Source organism: Schistocerca cancellata, chromosome 5 (genome assembly GCF_023864275.1).
Source record: "Schistocerca cancellata isolate TAMUIC-IGC-003103 chromosome 5, iqSchCanc2.1, whole genome shotgun sequence".
Classification (NCBI taxonomy): Eukaryota; Metazoa; Arthropoda; class Insecta; order Orthoptera; family Acrididae; genus Schistocerca; species Schistocerca cancellata.
This window is the reverse complement of record NC_064630.1, coordinates 392,678,928-392,700,473: the sequence shown is the minus strand read 5'-3', so window position 1 is coordinate 392,700,473 and position 21,546 is coordinate 392,678,928. Positions and strand designations below refer to the sequence as shown.

Sequence of the window (21,546 nt, the reverse complement as noted above, 5' to 3'; positions counted from 1 at the left end):
CTGATATGCCATGGTAGCTGCTCGTGGGATGAATTTGTGGTAATACACAACTTGGCATAAAATGCCTGGAACTCCTTCACATTAGCTGGATGAGGAAGGTCTTTAATAGTGCTCACAACTGTTTGTCGGCTGGATCCCCCAACAAGAAATGACATGTCTGAAGTATTCCATAGAGGTTTGGAAGAAATGACATTTATGTAGATTGCACGTGAGACCCAGGTCCCACAGCGTCTGAAACAAAAGCCAAAGTGTTTGTATAAGGGGCATTCAAAAAGAAATGAGCCGGAGGCATAATTACAGAAACCGGTACCTGAATGTTAGAATTGACTATGGCTGCTGAGACATGTGCCCCACTATGGCACAAGGCAGTGAATAGCTGTCTCGTAACATTCCCGGTGCTGCGATGTTATTCAGTTCTGCATGTACAACTGAATGTCGTCATCCAAGGTGAATTGTTTATGCCTCAGAGCCTTTTTAAGGGGGCCAAAAATGGCATAATCACAGAGAGGTCCAGACTGTATCGGGGGCGGCCAAGAACCTCCCATTTGATTTTCTGCAAGAGTGCCACGAATGTGTCAGCCGTAAGAGGCTTTGCATTGTCATGGAGCAGAGTGATCCCACAGGTGAGATTGAGTCATTTTGATTTTATCGCTTGGCGAAGGATAGTCAAGGTTTGTGAGTAACACTGGGAATTCAGTGTGTCCCGTGCTGCAGGAAGCGAATTGGAAGAGGACCATCTTGGTCAAAGAAGAATGTCAGCATAACTTTTCTTGCACTCATGGGGACGTAGATGTCCAGCTGTACTTGCGGAACTGGTTAACATCACAGCTCCACGAATTTTGAGACAGCCATTAACTGCCTTGTCACAGTGGAACAAGTGTCTAAACAGCCAGGGTCAATACTTCTATCATGCAGGTATTGGTTTCTGTAATTACACCTCCGGCTCATTTCTTTTTGAACACCTGTTATAGATGGTACTTGGTGGCAGGACCTGTGATGACAATGTTGTCTAGGTGGCTTCTACAACTAGGAAAATTTTGTGGGTTGTTTCAAAAAATGTTGAAAAAGATTGGGCTGTGAGCCCAAAACCCAACAGGTAGCACCTATGGAGCATGTTGACGACAAATAACTGTTGCGACTCCGTCTGATGGCAGCTGTAAATATGACTCAGACAAACAGTTTGGAAAAAAATATTGTTCCACTGCAAATTTTTTTGCGGCATGATGTATGTGTCAAGCAGACTGTGTACTAATTGTCACTTAGAAATCTGTGCAAAGATAGAGCTTGCCTGTTGAACAGCGTAGCCCACTGGTTGCATGATATAGGTATATTTCTTCCAATGAAAGTAATGAAAGATCCTGAAAAGGGACCCGCTTTACTGACAAGTGGTACCTTTCAGGATAAAGCCATGACAGAAAGAGCTTTAACGCATCAGGCATCCATTACCTTGAATGCCGTAATTTGTTGTCGTAGACATTTCTCATATGCCTCTGTCCTTGGCAGCCTCATCATTGCTGGGGGAAGGGCAGTGGGTAAGCTGACAAGCGTTAAGTCATGCTGACAGGTGGGTCAACACTGACCAACATGGCCGTGTACTCCTGCTGCTGCATTTCCATGTGCCTCTGACTTTCCAGCTATAGATGTGCCTTAACTTCAGCAAAACAAAGTGATAGTTCAGCTGCAGTTGTTGCCACTTGTGTAATACCTACATACAAATAAATATGCATGCTGAGTGGAAATCACTTTAATGAGAACCGTTTTAATTCCCGTACACAGAGTGCAATACCAAGCTGAATCAGAGTATACATAGATTCTCAATCTCTTGAGGTGGCACTTTGATTGGTTGTGCATGCTGACCTTGGTGTGATAGTGCCTTCAATGTGTCATCATGCTGCTGTCTGACAGCTGGTCTTGCACTGCTGGTTGCTGGAAAAAGCAAATTGAATTGTGCTGAATAGAGACAGTGCCTTGCATCCTGTTCAGGTAGCAGCTGCTGAGGTGCTGGTACAGTAAGAGTGGTAAGAGTGTTATCACAGGGTAAACATTTTAGTAAAACAGTCTGAATTGGCTTTCTGATGCCTTAGTCAGAATTATCATTATTATTCTTGAGGGTGTTGTAAACTTTATATACTCTATACTAAAGTGTATTTCACAAAGTTATTGCCTGAATTTCAGCTTTATTGTGAATTCCTTTGTTCTTCAGCCTTGTATGTACTATGAATTTATTTTGCACTTCAAAATTTTGGAAAGTGACAACTATTGTTTCATTAGGTACCCTGGAAAGATGGGAGGGATCACTGGTGGGACGATGAAATGGAAGATGCTTCTTCCTCATGTTATCCTGTGTGGATGGGAGCTGAAGACCCACTATTCATGCTGTACACCAGGTATGTTTCATTTAGTTAATGCATCACAATTTAATTTTACAAGCACAATAATACACATATTACAATAACACAATGTTCGTGACCTTAATTAAAAATTCATCACCTTCATAAAGACTGAGTTGGGATAAAAATTCTTCAGACTTTTATTTTGAACTTTGCTCTGGAAGTTACATGAAACACACAGTTTTGACACCAGTTAAATTTACTTTTTATAATTACTGTAGAATAACAGATCATGTTTGTCTGGTATTTGACTTTTGGCACTCATTATAGTGCTGGTAACTGCTACAGTCCTTGATTGCATCACACATTAGAAAATATGATTTCTGAGTCATAATCTTCAGTTTTTATTTTTTGTTTTAGTGGGTCCACTGGTAAACCAAAGGGAGTACTTCACACCACGGCAGGGTATCTTTTGTATGCTGCAACTACTTTCAAGTATGTTTTCGACTATCATCCAGGAGATGTCTATTGGTGTACTGCAGATGTTGGTTGGATCACAGGTCATACATATGTTGTTTATGGGCCCTTAGCTAATGGTGCAACATCTGTAATGGTAAGTGGTGTGGCTTTTTAAAGGCTACATCTTCTTATGGTGAAAAATGAGATGTATATGATCTGTTTGTGTGTTTCCTTATTGTGCCTCCATCATTACAGTTTGAGGGAACACCATTCTACCCAGAGAATGACAGGTTCTGGCAGATAGTAGACAAATACAGGGTGAACCAATTCTATACTGCTCCCACTGCAATCAGAGCTCTGATGAAATTTGGTGATGAACCAGTGAAAAAGTAAGTTGGCTGCACATGTAAAATACTTAAATTTACTTCAAAATCATTTTCTCAAGAAATAGTTGCACTTTATAAATTTTGTTCCCGTCATTTTCAGACATAGTTTAAAGACACTGCAGGTACTTGGTTCTGTTGGTGAACCAATCAATCCAGAAGCATGGATGTGGTATTACAAACTTATAGGCCATAGCAAATGTTCGATCGTAGATACTTTCTGGCAAACAGAAACAGGAGGGCATGTTCTTACGCCAATTCCTGGATGCACACCAATGAAACCAGGATCTGCTGTAAGTATTTAATGTAAGGTGTAAAAATTAATTTCCCCAATGAATCTTAAGTATGGTATTTTTAATTCATAGCAATTAAAATTGAACTCTAATCAAAGAAAAATTATCAAAGCCAAATGTAATAATGAAGCATTAAATGAATGACATTAAGAGAGAATTTTTTATGATCTCAAAGGCCTCTTTTTGAGATAAGAGTGATAGGCAGTAGGCCTTTTTGAACTATTAGGCACTGAATTTATGACAATAGATAATTTACAGACTGTTGTTTGGCAGTGAGTTAGTCATTAAAACAGGGGAAAATATTATGTTCAGGTGCCTAGATAAAGGGGCTGAAAGAGAATTCAAACCAGCAACATCTTTACATCCCACACTCAGTGGCAGCATGTTGTTAACTCATTCCTTAGGGCTGGGAAGAAAAGGGTCAAAAGATTCCATTATCATAAAAATGCTTCAGAAATGTAGTAGAAAAAATCATTACAAAGTAACAATGTACTTAGAAAATGTTTAAGATAGACATCCCATCACCACAGTGTTTTGTTTACAGAGAGATTATCTAATTTTAATGTTACTGTAACTTTCCTTAGTATTTTATCTTTTTGTACTAGAAGTTAACGTGATCACCAGCAATTTGGCTTGGAGCTGGAAGGAATGAACGAATCACAGTACATTTTCCCAATGAAATTTACTCAACTACCAACAAATATTTTTTTCAGACATTTCCTTTCTTTGGTGTTCTCCCAGCCCTACTGGATGAAAATGGAAGAGAGATAACTGGCCCAGGTGAAGGGTACTTAGTTTTCAGGAGGCCATGGCCAGGTATTATGAGGACATTGTACGGAAATCATGAGAGATTTGAAACGACATACTTCAAGAAGTTTCCTGGATATTATTGCACTGGAGATGGTAAATATCTATCAAAAAAGAGCACACATTTTTATTTTCACAACACTAAAAGTTTTTTTCTTGTAGCTTGAAACTTATGCTTCATTTCACTGCCGAAGGTACCGTTCAAGAAAAATGTCGGTGCAGAATTAAGTTTCATTTCACTCTTTTTTTTTTTTTTTTTTTTTTTTTTTTTTTTTTTTTTTTTTTTTTTTTTTCAGATAAGATATTGAAAATGACCTACATCAGAAATTAAGTAGGGAAAGTGTATGTTGACCTCCAGTGCTTTATCCTATTGAGAACCACAGCTGTAAAATGCTCAGGTGATATTGCAAGGTTTTTCATGCTGGAGTATCTGCACTTAATATGTAGCCAAGGGTTTTCAAGCTAATCAGCTAACTATAGTGTAACTAAATTTTGAAAGTTTAAACTTCCTAATATGATGATCAGTGCTTCAACCACATAATAATGGTTGCATGGTTAAATGGAATTCCATGTGTTCATTCAAGCAGAACTGTCCAGGAGTTGCATATGTTACACCATTGTTTTCATGAACAGTCATTCTTTAAAACTGATCTACCTGATTAGCATTCTGCTGCTTAGTGATCATGGGAAGTAGGTGGTCTGAAAGAGATTGATAGAGATCATAGGAACATTGGGAGCCATTCACAAAAAGCTCACAGGCTGCTCAGTCTATGTGGCTTGGAATTTAATTTCAGCTTGGCAGGGTTTGGTATGATCCTCATCTTGGCTTACTTCCATTGTAGGGGGACTGAGTGAAGCAATGAACAATAGTTCTGTATAATAGCTTTGAGTCTGCCAAAGCCACAGCCTTCAGGGATGGAAATTAAAACTGAAATTGTTAACCTAAGGAAGTAGATTAACAGCAAAACAATAGAACAGTCTGACAACATAAGCAAAGCATCTTGGAAGCTGATTGACAAATACCGAAAGGGTCCCAACAAGGTGAACATGGAACCACTCAGCATAAGACATGATAGTAACATTATAAAAAAAACAGATACTATATGGAATATTTTTAATAACTACTACATTTCTGGTGAACAGTCAACCCATATTATAGATTCACAGGTAGAGACCCGATGCCATCTCACCCAGTGTGCCGAATTTGAATTTGTGGAAGTAATGAGCAGGTGGTTTGCATGGCAATATACACACTAAAGAAAAAAATTTCATCTGGATGGGATGGTGTATCCAGTGCTATTACTAAAGTGTGCTTAAAAGAAAATCTCTAAACCTATTACTCACCTGATTAATTGCAGCATTAGAGAAAACATATCCAACAGTTCTAAAAATGAGTGTAGTGAAACCAGTGTATAAAAAGGGAAGTAAGAAAGAGGTCTCCATCTATAGACCAACATCATTAATTCCCACTTTTAGTAAGATATTCAAAAGCATTATCCTTTCTCAGTGCCTTTTTCACAAAACATAAACTTCTTGTAGATTCGCAGCATGGCTTCAGAAAAGAGCTAAGTACCACCACAGCAGTTACACAGTTCATCCATGAAGTTTACTGTCTGTTGGACCAGAAGATGCCAACTGCAGGTATATTTTTGGACCTGACAAGAGCATTTGATACAGCAAACCATAGGGTACTTCTTAAAAAGCTAAAATCTTATAGTATTGGGAATCAAGCCATGAATCTTAAGCAAAGCACTAAATTGTCATACAATCTAGATAATAAAATCGTGAACTCCTAGTCCACCAGTGAACCTGTATTACAAGGTGTACCACAAGGCTCAGTACTTGGATCCTTTCTCTTCCTTAACGACATTGCACAACCCATTAACTCCCAGATTGTAAGCTATGCAGATGACATGTCAATCTTATTCTATGGGAGTGAATCTAAATGAGCTAGAATCTCTTGCTACTAGTGGTGTAACAGAAGTAACAAAATACTTCAGTGATCAGGGACTCAAGGTGAATGTCACCAAATCTCTACTACTGACATTTAAAACAGGCAGTTATCACCACAACAATATGAATAGTGTGTGTAATATCTCTGCAACAGAAAATGGTAACTGTAAGTTCCTGGGTGTGTGTGTTGATGAAAATCTGTGGTGGACATAGCACATTAATTTCGTATGCAGAAAAGTCGGTCAGTGCCATATATTTCCTCAGCCAGCTTGCAAAGATAGTTCCTAGCCAAGCACTGAAATTAGTATATTATGGAACACTTTACACCTTTCTCAAGTATGGAACTGAACTATGGGGCTGTGCAGCTGATGTACATTTAAAAAGAATATTACTACTACAGGAAAGAGCAATGAGACATGTACATGGGATGGAACATAGAGATTCATGTCGTGAAGTGTATGTGCAGCACAAATATCTGATAATATATTCTATGTACATCTTCAAATTGTTGTATTTTTTATAAGTCAACCAACAGAAGCTATCACAGTCAGTGATGTACATGATCACAAGACTAGAACAAAGTGTAATTATTTCCGTAACAGAAAAACGTTAACAATGACTGATAGAAGTCCATATATCATTGGTTTGATTTGATATAACAAGCTACCAAACTATCTAAGAACATAAATGGGAAATGTTTTAAAAACAAAATTAAAATCTTTTCTAACAGAAAAACATTTATATTCTTTCAACAAATTTTAAGATAGTGATCGTAACATGAGGCATTAGCATATACGTTGTAATGTGATAAATGTAAAAAATAGACATAAGAGGAAACTGCTATAGAATATAGTGTATTTTATAAGTGTAAATATAACCATAGTATTAAGTCTGATGTTTGCAAAAGCCATCATTACAATGGCTCCACGCAAAGAAAATGTAAATAAAATAAATAAATTTTGCAATTGAGCATGCCTGTTAAGATTTATTCCCTAACTTTTTGGAATAGGATGTTCAGTTAGTTATTACAACCTTTTTAAAAACAGTAATGTGCATACCAAATTTCTTTGTGTGTGAGTGAAGTTGCACATATTCAGTATGTTTTCCAAAAACATCTATTTTGTTAATGTTGGAAATTGTCAGTAATCTGCTATCTGTGATAGGTAGAACCTTTGAGGTGGTAATTATCCACAGTTAATTTTCAGCCAGCAACATGTTTTCAATTACTCCCTGTTTTGAGTGCATAGTATTATAAATGGTCTTAAACACTGAAATTCATTATTCAGATTCTCACATGTTGACATTTTCCACTCCAATGGTGAGTGGTGTTAGATACTGTGAATTTTGTTTTCCACTCAAATGTTGAACCTGATTAGACAAAAGTTTCTTTGTAGCTGTCACAAGCTCTGTTCTCAAATCTGACTGTGTTAAGCATCAATGCTGCATAGTTCTGACGTCTAGGGAAACCTAACTGTGTGTCCAACTGTAGCATTTGTGTTAAGAGAGATGCTGTAATTATTAAATTCAAGTTAGTAAGAGTGAAATGGCTAGTTCTTCACCTTCAGTCCATTGTGAGGAAGACATTGTAGAGATTTTAGAAGAAAATGTAATTATAGTATTTGTAAACAGTTAGTGAACTGGTGGCAACAGTCCACCCTGAAGTTTCAAAAAGCATCACACAATGAAAAATATCGCAATTCTTATGTAAATATATTAGAATGAAAGCGCAATTTTTGCGTTAATGTTGGCTCTAATTATTGGTGAGTGACCTCATTGTTTCAATAGAGATCCTGAACAAGTTTGTGGTGCACTCACCACCCAGATGGTGGTGATTTAAGTAAGTGTGTACACACAAACACCCTGTCTTTGCATTACAGAGTGCAGAAGATTAATGATAAAGAAAAGTTCTTTACATACACAATAATTCCAATGTAAATACTCTGGTTCTTAATTTGTTTACCTATGTACAAGGGTTGCCCAGAAAGTAATGCACCACATTTTTTCCCTCAGCCAAAAACAATGCTATGAATGTGAAAAGTTATGTATTATTTGAACTCTCCTTAGTGAGCGCACAAAGTTTCCGTTACTTCAAACAGATAGCGTAGCTGCAGCACAGTTTCAAAATGGCGTCTGTAAGTGTTGTGCGTTAAAAGCTATGTGCCACCATTGCAGAGAAAGAAACTTTGGGAAATATTCACAAATGCTTGTGCAAAGTCTATGGAGGATCTGTCTACAGCAGTATAGTCAGTCGCTGGGTACGGAGGGTGAGATAATCAGAAGGCGGTTAGGCTGAACTCCACAATTTGCAGCAGTCGTGGAGACCACCCACAGCTGTCACACCTGACCTAGCCCCCTCGGACTTCCACTCGTTTGGTCCATTAGAGGATGCCATTAGTGGAAGACATTTTGAGCACACCCTTGTTTCGTGCTGGAGGAAAGCCATAGAACATAAAACAGCATTCTTTTGTGTGTGTAATTCTCATGATGTTCAACAAAGAATTGTTGAAGAAAAATGATGTGGTGCATTACTTTCAGGGCAACCCTCATAGTATGTGTCCCCTGGTGACTGAATTCATTTTGGCACAGTACTTTTCATGTAGAATAACATTAAAAAAACTATCGAACTCAGTTTGTTATGCATATCAGAATAATACTGGTTTCAGTAGTAAATAGAATTTATTTTTAATTGATACAAGAATTTCTTAATTTAATTTCTTAATATCCTGAATTTAGGAGCAAGAAGAGACAAAGATGGATACCTCTGGATAACAGGGCGTGTAGATGACATGCTAAATGTCTCTGGGCATTTGCTTAGTACAGCTGAAGTGGAATCTGCTCTTGTAGAGCATGCATCAGTTGCGGAAGCTGCAGTAGTATCACAAGCACATCCTGTTAAAGGAGAGTGCTTATACTGCTTTGTGACTCCCGTCGAGGGAGCAGAATTTTCGAAAAAGCTTGTTGATGATTTGAAACGGAAAGGTATGAATATTGCCATATTCTTTAATCATGGAAATAAACACAAAATCACGAATTTAATTAACATTTGAAAGCTGCTCCACATAGAAGAGCTGTTGAGCTGCAGATTGTGCCCATTTGCGACTCATCTGCGCTATATGGTGAACAGAAATCCATCCTTTCCATAATGTTCTTATTATTCCACCTTGGATTTTATATTGTTTAACATTGGAAACTTGGTATATCTATTGCAATGTGTGAATGCAAGGTGTATACGCACTGGGAAATCTGGGAAAAACCTGGGAATATTTTCATCTGGGAGAAAACTGGAAAAACCTAGGAAATTTTTTAGAATTCCAGGAATTTTTCATTGTTTTAGTTTTCAGTTAAATTTATGAAATTCTGATGTTTTTGGAGTATCATATGATGTCCTGTTTCGTTTATGATGTAATGTAAGATCTCTTAACGCTACACAAGATCTGTAAATGACGCTACGCAAGATCTGTAAATGCTATATACATACAAACATATGAGCTTCCTACGTCATCGTAGTTGCGCATAGCAGTAACACATGTTTTCTGATGTCTGATAATTGGTGAAACAAATTCTAACAGGTTGCAGGAAAATATTGCGAATGGTGGTTTGAAAAGCATTACTTTCAAAATAAATTTAATTTTATGCAAAGTGAATTATATTATGTACAGTATGAGAATGTACTTTGAATGTCTCAAATCACAGTGTGTTCGACTCTCGTTTAAAGCTTAACACTTTGAAGAACAGACATTTGCGTCATTATTTGAAATTTTACTGGCACATTTGAGTGATGTATCTTAAAGTGTAACACACACACACACACACACACACACACACACACACACACACACACACACACAGACAGAAGACAAATACTATACGTGAAGGCTTAGCTTTTCTTGTAGCTACACTATGTACATTTCGCCCCCCAGGGGGTCCACAACTCTTTTGTGGATACATGAGTAGTGAGCATGGGACCCCGAGCTAGTGTGGCCCTCTTTCCTTTCCGGGCTGCATACCTTACTTTTCCAACCAATCCATCTCCCCCTCCCTCCTCACCCCCCTCTCACCTCCGCCCCTTTCTTTTCTCCCTCTCTAGAGTATGTTTAGTGCCTACATCCAGAGACTGACACTTGAAACTGTCAAACAGTCTCTCTTCTTCACTTTTTCTGCTGGCAAGTATCTGTCCTCCTCTTTTCCTTACCTCCTCTTTACCCTCTTCTCCGCTGCAGCGTTTGAGACCCCTCTTCTTTCCTTTCCTCTTCCTTTTTCCTCTCTTTCTCCTTTTTCCTCCCTGAGCGTGTCTGAAGGCCGACCCATGCATTCCCACGCATAGCCGGTGACGGGGTAACATGTAATTCCCTGCCCCGGATAGACAGGTAGAACACATACATACCCCCTGGTAATGGCCAGGCCCAGGGAGGGGTAATTAACCAAGCTGGTACCTTCCGAAAGTGCCGATTGGTTCCTCTGACAATTTTTTGGGAGGTGTGAACAATCACCCGAGGCGGGAGTGCCCAGGCACCCCCCCCCCCCCCCCCCTCCTCCAAGGAAGAAGCGCGCCATCTGAGACGACGGTTATCATGGGGCATACTTCGGCAATGGTTTCCTCATCATCTACTATGTCTGCTCACAAGTCAAAGTTAAATGAGTCTCAGCCACGGACAGTTCTTCCATCAGTGCCCCAGTTCCTTGTTGTTTCTCAGTCGGATGAAGGTAGAGACTTCTCCACAGTCAACCCTTTCATTATTCAGAAAGGTGTCAATGCAATTGCAGGTCCTGTAAAGTCTTGTTCCCAATTAAGAAATGGCGCCATTTTATTAGAAACAGTCAGTGCCCTCCAGGCACAAAAATTGCTGTGTACTTCACTGCTACACACCTTCCCTGTCCGGGTGGAAGCGCACCGCACTTTAAATTCATCACGTGGGGTGGTTTACACGCGCGCCCTCGATGGATTGTCCGACAAGGAAATTCAAAACTACCTGTCTGACCAGGGTGTAATGGCTGTTCAGTTATGGAAAGGGTTGACAAGGACTTCGTTCCAACCCGTACTGTCTTCTTGACATTTGACAAAGTTCAACTTCATCGAACATAAAAGCAGGCTATGAGAGAATTTCCATTCACCTTTACATCCCAAACCCTACGCGTTGCTATTGGTGTCAACAGTTCAATCATACCAGCCAGTCATGTTCCAATTCGGCCAAATGCATTACGTGTGGCAAGGATGCCCATGAGGGTGCATGTCCACCTCCATCCCCTCGTTGCATCAACTGTATGGGTGACCACGCTGCTTCCTCTAGAGATTGCCCCATTTTCAAAGACGAACGGCTCATTCAGGAAATCAGAATGAAGGAAAAGGTGTTGACCTTTGCTGTTCGAAAGTTATTCGCCAGTCGAAAGCCCACTGTGCCTAACGCCGGTAAATACAGCACTGTCCTTGCCTCTCCTCGGCCTACAGAGGAGGCAGCCACGCAGACTTGTGATCTCACCTTTAGTGCCACGGTCATCACATCGGCCAGTGCAAAGATTGCCCATTCAACCTCCCCACTATCACCTGCTCACTCTATGGCTCACCCTTCATCGGGTTCTGCTAAATCATGAGCCCCAAAATCAGACACCCAGACTTCCAAAAAAGAGCCTACTCGTGAAGATTTTTTTATGTACACAGACTTCACAACCATTGATTCCTCCCTCATCTCAATGTCCTGTTGCTAAGAAGGCTAATAAGAAATCCAGTTCCTCTCCTCCGCCACGGCGTCTCATCTACAGCACCACCTAGCGGTAACCGCCCTTGACAGTCTTCATTGTTACCAAGGCCCACTGCTGGCAGCCGATCAACCGGCCAATCGCTGGTGGCAGGAGCTGCTCCTGAACAACCTATGGATCAGGATCTTCTGCCTTCGGCTGAATGCTATTCCATGCTGTCGGCCGCCGGCTCTGAGCAATCGTTGATTTGAGGGCAACCTTGGTCACATTCTTCCCTTTTCTGTCCACCCTGTGTCCATTATCAATTGGAATATCTGCGGCATTCGAGCCAATTGGGATAAATTGTCAATCCTCTTACGATCCTACTCGCCGGTCATCTTTTGTCTTCAGGAAACAAAGCTGCATCCTCTAACAACCCTACAACAACAATGCCCCTTTCTCTTCGTGAAGAGCGCACATTTAAATTGCGGGTGAACACTACTTTCTCCCAAGAAAACAGGGTACCCCAGGTCTCTGTGCTAAGTGTTGTACTGTTTGCCATTGCCATAAATCCAATTATGGATTGTCTCCTTCCCGATGTCTCGGGCTCCCTTTTTGTGGACGATTTTGTGATCTACTACAGCTCTCAATGGACCAGCCTTCTTGAACAACGTCTTCAAGGATGTCTCGATCACCTCCACTCTTGGAGCATCGAAACCGGCTTCCACTTTTCTCCCAGTAAGACCGTTTGTGTCAATTTTTGGCATTGTATGGAGTTTCTTCCACCTTCCTTACATCTAGGCCCTGTCAACCTTCCGTATGCAGATGTTGCCAAATTCTTGGGTCTTATGTTTGGCAGTAAACTGTGCTGGTCCTCCCATATTTCGTATCTTTCAGCTCGCTGTCTGCGATCACTCAACACCCTCTGTGTCCTGAATGTTACCTCCTGGGAGTGGACAAAGTGGTCCTTCTCTGCCTCTATCACACCTTAGTGCACTTGAAATTGTACTATGGAAGCATAGCTTACTCCTCTGCTCGGCCGTCTGTTCTTGGACATCTCGACTCTGTCCACCACCGTGGATTACGTTTAGCATCTGGAGCTTTTTTCACCAGCCCTGTGGAAAGCCTTTATGCCGAGACTGCTGAACCTCCACTGTCCAATCGGCGAGCTGTCCTTCTGAGTCGTTATGCTGCTGATTTTAAGTGGCAATCCTCCCCACTTTGTCCCCACTGCTGTCAACTGTGGACGGTGAGACACCTTTTACTTGAGTGCCCCTATTTTACTCCGTTAAGCACCCGTATACAGCTGTCACCTGATATATCATCCATTTTAGCAGATGACACGCACTCAGCCGGTCGCGTTCTCGAGTTTATTAGTGTCGGTGAGATGACGTGGGTCATTTGAAGCTCTTTTTGGGGACAAACCCCCCCCCCTTCTATAGTGGTTTTTTAAGCTTCCCTGCTGTTTTTAGTTTCCCCACTTTTTTGAGTTCTCCCATTGCTGCTGGTTTCCAGTTTTTTTTACCTTTTTCTATGTGACAGACTGGGCACTAATGACCATAGCAGTTTTGCGCCCTAAAACCAAAATAAAAAAACTATGTACATTAACTTGAACTATTAATTTTTTCCTATTTGTATGTTAACCTGTCATAACGGTGATGTTGCTCTTGGCTGACTATATCACGTGCCCTGTCCGCTGAAGATCTGCTGTCATCGGCTGGCAAGATAAGAGCTATGGCTGGCTTACAAAAGCATCGCAATCTCAATTTCACTAAAGTGCTGTGATTGGTGGAACTCGAATATATAATTTCGTGATACAAAAATAGGCAGTGTATCTGTTGCTGCACATAGAAGCTTGTCCCAAAACAAGTGGTGGTGGGGTTCCCCCACCCCCCTCCCCCCACTGTGTATTCATTTTCTAAAGTGCCCGAAGTTTTACGCCGGTCAGTAAAACCTGAACCATTCAAAGAGTGATAAGTTTAACATTTCCGAGGGAAAGTTTACTGTCACTTAAATGGGGAAAATGTGTATTTTCACCCAGGAGAAAGGTTACTTTTAACCGGGAAATCAGGGATATTTTTTCCTTGTCCCCGTATACACCCTGTGAATGTTACTTCTTCATAAAATAATGCTTGCAAATATTCTAAATTACAATGGTAATGGAAAGTCCTTGTTGGGAAAAGAAGGAAAGAGTAAAGGTCAAAACTTTCTGTACAGTTGTCTAAAGAGCTCAAAGGTACATAAAGAATGAAGCTTCTACATGTGTTGTCGTTCAGAGCTACGACTGACAGTAAACATACATCTGCCAAACAGTTTTTTCAGTTTTGTTTTTCTTCTGATTATGCAGTGCCTAAAATGTACAGTGAGTTGTTTCCTTTATTCTTTCCATTATTTTCTGGACCACATAATTTTAATCTACATATATTTTATTTTTTCTACAGACATTCAATTTCTGAGAACCTACAGCTTTTTTCTTCTCTATTCCAGTTCGTGAGAAAATTGGACCATTTGCAGCACCAGAAGTTATTCAGTATGCCCCAGCATTGCCTAAAACCCGTTCAGGAAAGATAATGAGGAGGGTACTAAGAAAAATTGCACAAAATGACAGAGACATTGGTGACATATCAACTTTAGCAGATGAAAGCATTGTTGAAATTTTATTCCAGAACAGGCCAGCTGGGCTTAAAGGTTAAAGAGCAACCAATCAATGTGCCACTGCGTACCAAACAAATCAGTATTTGTAACATTTGTAAGTGTTGTGTTATATGTGTAAATGTTTTAGCTGCTAATTGTGTAAATAAAACTGAGAAAGGACTGACAATTTAGATGGACATTGTTAAATGTGACTTCTTCCATTACATCTTCATTGTGACAGCTTAAATTATGGAATGTGGAAAATTTCACTGTGCATTGACAGAAAAATATAGTTTAAATAGATCCCTTGAAAATTTTAAATGTTGTAGAACCATGCATGCACAATGAAATTGATGACAACACATTTCCTGTTTCCTGCCACAGTTCCAGTAACAAAATGCACTCAGTATTCTCTAAATGGAATAAATGTAATATTATTTTTTGCTGGACTTTTAGATGAAATGACATCCACTTTAGTCATTTTAATGATCTCATTGCCCTTTGTTGAGGGTTTGTGTTTAAATGACACAAGAAATGCATAACAATGCAGAAACGATACATATCATTTCAGGAACAATTTTGTAATTAAATGTGCAAGGTCATATTCAGGATAAATATTTATTGTACAGAACATGAAAACATACGTCCAACTATTTTTAACTCATTTTGAGATTGTACAATTTATGCTTATTAAATTATGTTCAAAAGTTTTCTATTTTTGTGGTAAATATCTGTGTACAATAGGCAAATGAAAAATTAAATAAAATTTTAAAGTTTTAGATAGTGATTTTTATTCCTAAAAACCAAGCTCTTATGAAATTTCATTTTGTTTTTTTAATGAAATATGACAAATAACATTGCTGCTTTCAAATTTAAAATAAATCAAATTTTTCAGGAATCTGTCTGGGTTATAAACAGGAATGCCTCTGATTCAGAAGAATACTAACGAATGGAATCAATTTTTAACTTTTTTTCCTCTCATTAGAAGCCTGCAAGTATGTCTCCCATAGTAAAAAAAAGCCTAACTCCATGGCCTACTGCCCAAATAAATAAAACTACCAGGTTGCAGATACGACATTGTATGACTCCGTATTTCTGCCAATATCTGAGTCGGCCCCAGTGAGATAATGTTTAAATACATAGCCTGGAACTGAAATATTCATTCCATTCTAATTTCTCTTCACAAAAATGAAATTAATTTCATCATTCACTATTTAAGGTAACCAGTAGCCTTGAGGTATGATGATGGTTTTTAGAAAAAATCCTAACTAGCCTATGGCACACTTCCCCAGAATGAACATTTAGTCTTGAAATGTTAAAAATTTTAATGTGATTTAAATTGCCTGAATGCAAGTAGTGTTAAATGTTGATACGTGTACCAAAGAGGATTCATCGTCCTGTCTCCATATTGTAGTGGTTAATAAAAAAAGAAAAGAGAGAATAAAAGAAAGGAAAAAGGTTGAAAATGTGGGGAGAAATGGTGAATAAAAAGGGGGTTTTAAAATCGTAAACGACCGTGAAAAAAGGAAAGAATGAAATGCAAATCGGACTTCGTATTGCAGAAAGGCTATAGTTGGGGTGGTCCTTGTGACGTTTTTGAGCAAGAGTTAAACCAATTTCCACTACAAAACTTACTGAAAAGAAACAGAGAATGACAAAATGTAACTGACAGGGGGAAGTGGCGTAGATGAGAGATCATCCTTTACCAGGTTAACTTGTCTTCTTTCGGGTGGCGTCCAGGTCTTCAAAAATCTCCTTCATTTCTGCGTGAAAAGTCTGCTCCGAATTCTTGCAATAGTCCAGGAATCATTAATTTATACCAATTAAAATCATCTTGATACTGTATGAAATTTAATTTACTTTGCTACTTCCATCCTCCGAATTTCTTAACTTCCACAACATGTCTACACATTAACAGATCAAGACTAGCTAATAAGTTTTTTTAACGTCTTCATCAGATCACGTCTGCCTTAAGCTCCGGCTATCAAGAGACAATTAAGAAACGAATAGAAAACAAAAAAGTTACAATTTTAGTAGTTTCTCTGCCGTCAAGCGCTCATACCGCTGCGAAGGGATATTTTTTATCTGAGGGAACGAGTGTAGCGCGGCGAAATTCAAAGTCCCGCTACAATATATTGTAAAACTCTGAAGTTGAGTGATGATAACAAAACAATTAGCACATGATGTGAACTATAGCAACTTGTCAGTACCAAGCTCTATGTAGAATTTGCAATCTAGTTGAAACTTGTGATGAGACTTTTTAATGTTCTGCAGTAACGATTAGCAGTTGAACCATGTCGGCCCACAGGTTTCAGGAGAAACAGATATTGTGGTGTAACACTGCCTACCAGTAAAATGTGCCTGCAACTCTTGTCACTAAAAATTGAAGGCAATGGATCAGTGTGACTTCAGCAGATGTGCAGGATGCCTTGCAGACATATGCGTGAACCATACTGTCAGATTGGTGAGTTTGAAAGAGTGCACATTATTGGCATGAGAGAATGTGATGTGGTAAAGTGCTGCTCATGGGGGGAGGGGGGGGGGGGATGAAATGTTTGGGCAGTGGAACGGGTGGGTGCCGAATGGTTCATGGAATGCTGTAGAGCACAATGAGATGGGTCAGGTCACACCACCACCACCACCACCACCACCACCACCACCAGGCACCCCCTCCCCCGAGGAGATTGACACGTCACTCAAATGGCATTGCAGGACACATCTGTGTTCTCCTTCGCTCTGACGCAACAGTGGAACATTATAACACATTGTAAACTATTAGTGGTGGCAGTCTGTTGCTTTTTATTATGTCATGTCAGTGTCGACTTATCTGCCTACTTGTGATGAATGTGCAGAAACATGCTAGATGGCGATGGTGTATGGAATATCACAGGGGACAAAAATGGCATTGGATAGTGTTGTTGGATGAATCCAGTTTGTTTTGAAAATGATGGCCACATTTTGATTTTGCCACAGAAAAGGGGTGAGACATCAGTGACCACATTAGCACAAGACATACATTGCCTTAGGCTGTAGGGTGCTATTGGGTACAACCACAAAATGCAGCTGGTATGTGTCCAGGGCACTAAGACAAGTGTGAACTATGTGATTGACATCCTGCAACTCATAGCAATAACCTTTCTGCACAAGTTAGACTAAATTTTCACCAAGACAATGCATGACCACAAGCTGCTCCACAAACACATGCCTTCTTGGAGTCACAGGATGTTGGCCTTTTGCCCTAGCCCACTAAATCACCAGACTCGTTGCCAATTGAAAATGTGTGGGATATGGTGAAACATGTGCTGTGCTGTGACCCAATGCCAGCCACCATGGATGAACTTCATAACTGGTTGAATACAGCATGAATGACTATACCACAGGAAGCAATTTGCGCCTTATACACATTTATGCCATCATGCATAGAACAAGTTATCAGGGCCCATGGCAGACCCTGTGCATGCTAGGCAATAGGACACGTGCTGAACTGAGGTGACTAAAGTGCTAATCATTTCTGCAGAACATACTAATGTACACATGTCCTGTGAATATGGGCATCCTATCTCTAGTTGTTCAAAACAGCTACCAGATCTAACAGCACGCAATATTTAATTACGAAAAACTTAAGAGCACTGTGAGAACATAGAAATTACATTGGTAGTGTATCCATCTAATATTGTATGCAATTTAACTGAACTTCTCAGGATTGGTTTGATCAAAAGCATATTTGTGAAGCTGCTAGTGTAGTAATGGCCTAACCCCAAGCAAGCCATTAAGTGGAAATGGTACTAGAAAGTTCTTGACATCAGAAATGGTGTTCTGCAAGTTTTTCTGTACGTAAACATGATTCTGGTATACTTAATGACATAAAAAATAATATATAAATAACAATGTGAGAACTGCTTAAGCCACCAGTTTTCATAAAATTGGCAGTAATATGTGAAACAGTCGCATAAGACCACTGGTGTGGTAAAACTTGCTTTCAGCTATTTATTGAAAAGTTATAGCATCAGTGTCAATAAGCAGAATGGTATCACCAGACTGCTTTGAAGATGTATGAAAATTATATTAATGGAAATGGTAGGTAGGGAGTATGAAATTAAATTGAGTCTTTCTTTCAGATTGACTGATTTTCAGCATTCTGGTACAATTAAAGGCAAAGTAATTTGTTTGTTGGAATAATTGTAACACAAAATTCGTATCTTCATCAATTCAACTTGGGAGAAATTATTGTCATGGTTACGACTGGATATTCTATGCGCACACAATTTGCAGTAACAAGAAGGTAGCCAATTAGTTTTGATCATATGCCTGGATGATTTCTTTTAGTATTGAGTCAAGATGAGCAACTGTGCTACCACTTTAACTTCATACATATACAACACTGGCAGATATGTAAATGATGAGGTGTCATTCACTGTGACAGAATGCCCACCAGAGTGCATTAGTGTTTGGGGTTATTGTTGCTACCAGATCTGATAGGGTATTAAGAGGTGTGAAGTGTCAGATATTGAAATGATCACTGTGGATGACAGATGTGGTGTACTGGCGAGACATTGTTGTCTGCACCAGACAGTTGGAAGGGAGCCTAATTGTAGATCTCAATTTGGCCTCCTGGTCAAATAATGCAATATCCAGATTTGTGGGGCATTTGGATGGGACTGAGTCAATATTGTACTGCAGTGGAAGGTGATGGGGAGGCATACTCGTTGTCAGTATTCTGGTCAGTCACATCTGACCACAATGAGATCACTATTGTACACAAAGCACATCTTAATACCTTCACATCTGCACCTACCATCTGACAAGAAATAAGAGTCCCTGCAACATTTTAATCCCACACACTTTGTTGAAGACTAGCAGCTGCTAGACTAAGGAAATAGTTCCATGGATAGGCTGCTGTTAACTTAATAGAAACAGTAGCATTTGGTGTAGTACCATGTGACCGAGAGGTGTGGACTGCCAATAAATGGTCTTATTGTGTTCAGTAATGAACTGCAGTCCTATGCTACCTCAAATGACCAAAACTGGTGTGAGAGGAACCAGAGCCCATGGCTAGGAAGGAAGGAAGGAAGTGAGCTAACAAACGTGCATGCGTACGTCCCTTCAACTAAGAGGTTATGGGAGATGGAGCACAAGCTTGGCACCACCCCAGCATTTGCCTGGATCAATTTAGGGAAATCTTGGAAAACCTAAATCTGGATGGCTGGAGGTGGATTTGAACCACTGTCATTCTGATTGCGAGTCCAGTGTGCTGACTACTGTATCACCTCACTTGGTCATGGTGATTTAGGCAACACATACAGCACAACAATGTCCCAGACATCTTGTGTCCTCGTGTTATGTCTCGTGCAAGAGGACTGTGATATCTTTTCCAATAGGACAATTCCCATCCATACATGGCACATGTCTATGAGCTGTCTGTGTGATGAGGTACTCCTATCATCAGCAAGATCTGCAGATATGTTCCAGATAAAATACGGGTGGACCAGATCAAATATAAATTATGTCCCAGTGTCAGTATCTAGGATATCAAGGAGCAGTTAGAATAGTTGTGGACCAGCTTGCTTCAGGAAGAAGTGGCTATATTACACCCTTCCCAGCTGAATCAGAGCATGCATCCAGGTGAGAGGATGTGCAACACCCTACTAAAAAGTGTGTTCATACTGTAAAGTTTGTAAATTTGACTCAAAATTGTAATCAGTGAAATAACACCATATACCTTCTCAAATCGTGCTGTTTAACTTGTTTCCCCTGTCCTTTTCTAATGATTCACTTCTGTTGTCAGTGTATATATTGACACAAAAAGATTCTGTTTTGAGCTTCACATGCATCCATGTACATAATCAGTCTATTTTGTTTTCTTTAATATAATGTAACAGGCATGATACTATCTCCTGTGGTCCTCTGAATGCATCGCATTTATCCTGCTTATTTGGTAAGTTGTGAATTTCTTGGCAGTTTGTCAACAGTTGTCTCGCTGTAACAAATACTTGTAATCAGGTACAGTGTCAGTAACATTTTCATGAAATTAGATTCTTTATGAGGGTAAAGTGAAGTATAGCCAATCGGTTGCAGAAATTACATGTTGATTCAAACCTCTTGACCTAGGTTTCAACATCTTTAAAAAGTCTTGGAAAGAATCTGTGATTACATATACAATAGTTGGCATTATATACATGTTAAAATACAGGTAAAGAGAAAAAGCAAAATATAACTTACTACCATACAACAAATTATTTATACTAACTGATTACATAATATTGTAGGGGTACATTAAAATTGTAGCCATAAGGCACCAATGAAAGACAAAATTCAATGCCATAATAGTAAAATGACACAAATTATGCTAATCTTCATTAGACAGTACATCACAAACGTAACTATGAATTGATTTGGCGATGAATCTTAGGTTAAGGAAAGTTTTGCACAACTGTGGCCAACATTTGTTTGTGCATGCAAAAATGAAAATAATAGCACTAAAATGTCTTAGAATAATTAAAAAATTAAAACTGTACCCAAGAAATTCAGTAACTGTGTGATGATGCAACAACTCAACATAGTGCATTTGATTAGGTTATTGTCCAACTTTTTTTAAACAAAATACTAATTGAGTGTAAATTTTAAAATTAAGTTATTTTACATCATTTGTGAGTGTGTATAATGTTAACTATTTTAGGTGTAATCATTGGTATTTCTAAATAAGACATTTTGAAAGATTTGGAAACCTAAGTCAAGGGTTTTGAATAAACCTTTCATTTATGCAATTGATTCATTGTATTTATCTTCATATATAGTTGCTGGTGACTGGATCAGTATGTAAGAGACCTGGATTTATGTCTCATGTACAACTTACTGTACCTCATGCATCTTATTGGTGTTTTAGTTTTAGCACTATATTTGCCTCTGTTATGGCACATATGTGATTGAATTGTTTGCATGATGTTGAGGCATTCCCGTGGGCAGTTAAGATACACAGATATGTTCCCAATACAACATGTGTGGGAGCAGTTGAGG

The 21,546-nt window shown here is 39.3% G+C and overlaps 1 protein-coding gene across 2 annotated transcripts in view; it reads left to right on the top strand.

Annotated features, from left to right (window-relative positions):
• Positions 1–15,311, top strand: part of LOC126187387 (acetyl-coenzyme A synthetase) — a 44,077-nt gene extending 28,766 nt beyond the window's left edge. For both annotated transcript variants that reach the window (XM_049928439.1, XM_049928438.1), the window contains 7 exons: positions 2,272–2,387; positions 2,751–2,943; positions 3,045–3,178; positions 3,276–3,465; positions 4,179–4,368; positions 8,959–9,204; positions 14,386–15,311. In XM_049928439.1, coding sequence (XP_049784396.1) covers positions 2,272–2,387; positions 2,751–2,943; positions 3,045–3,178; positions 3,276–3,465; positions 4,179–4,368; positions 8,959–9,204; positions 14,386–14,591 — 1,275 coding nt within the window. In that variant the 3' untranslated portion in view covers positions 14,592–15,311. The remainder of the gene's footprint in view (positions 1–2,271; positions 2,388–2,750; positions 2,944–3,044; positions 3,179–3,275; positions 3,466–4,178; positions 4,369–8,958; positions 9,205–14,385) is intronic.
• Positions 15,312–21,546: the final 6,235 nt, after the last annotated feature.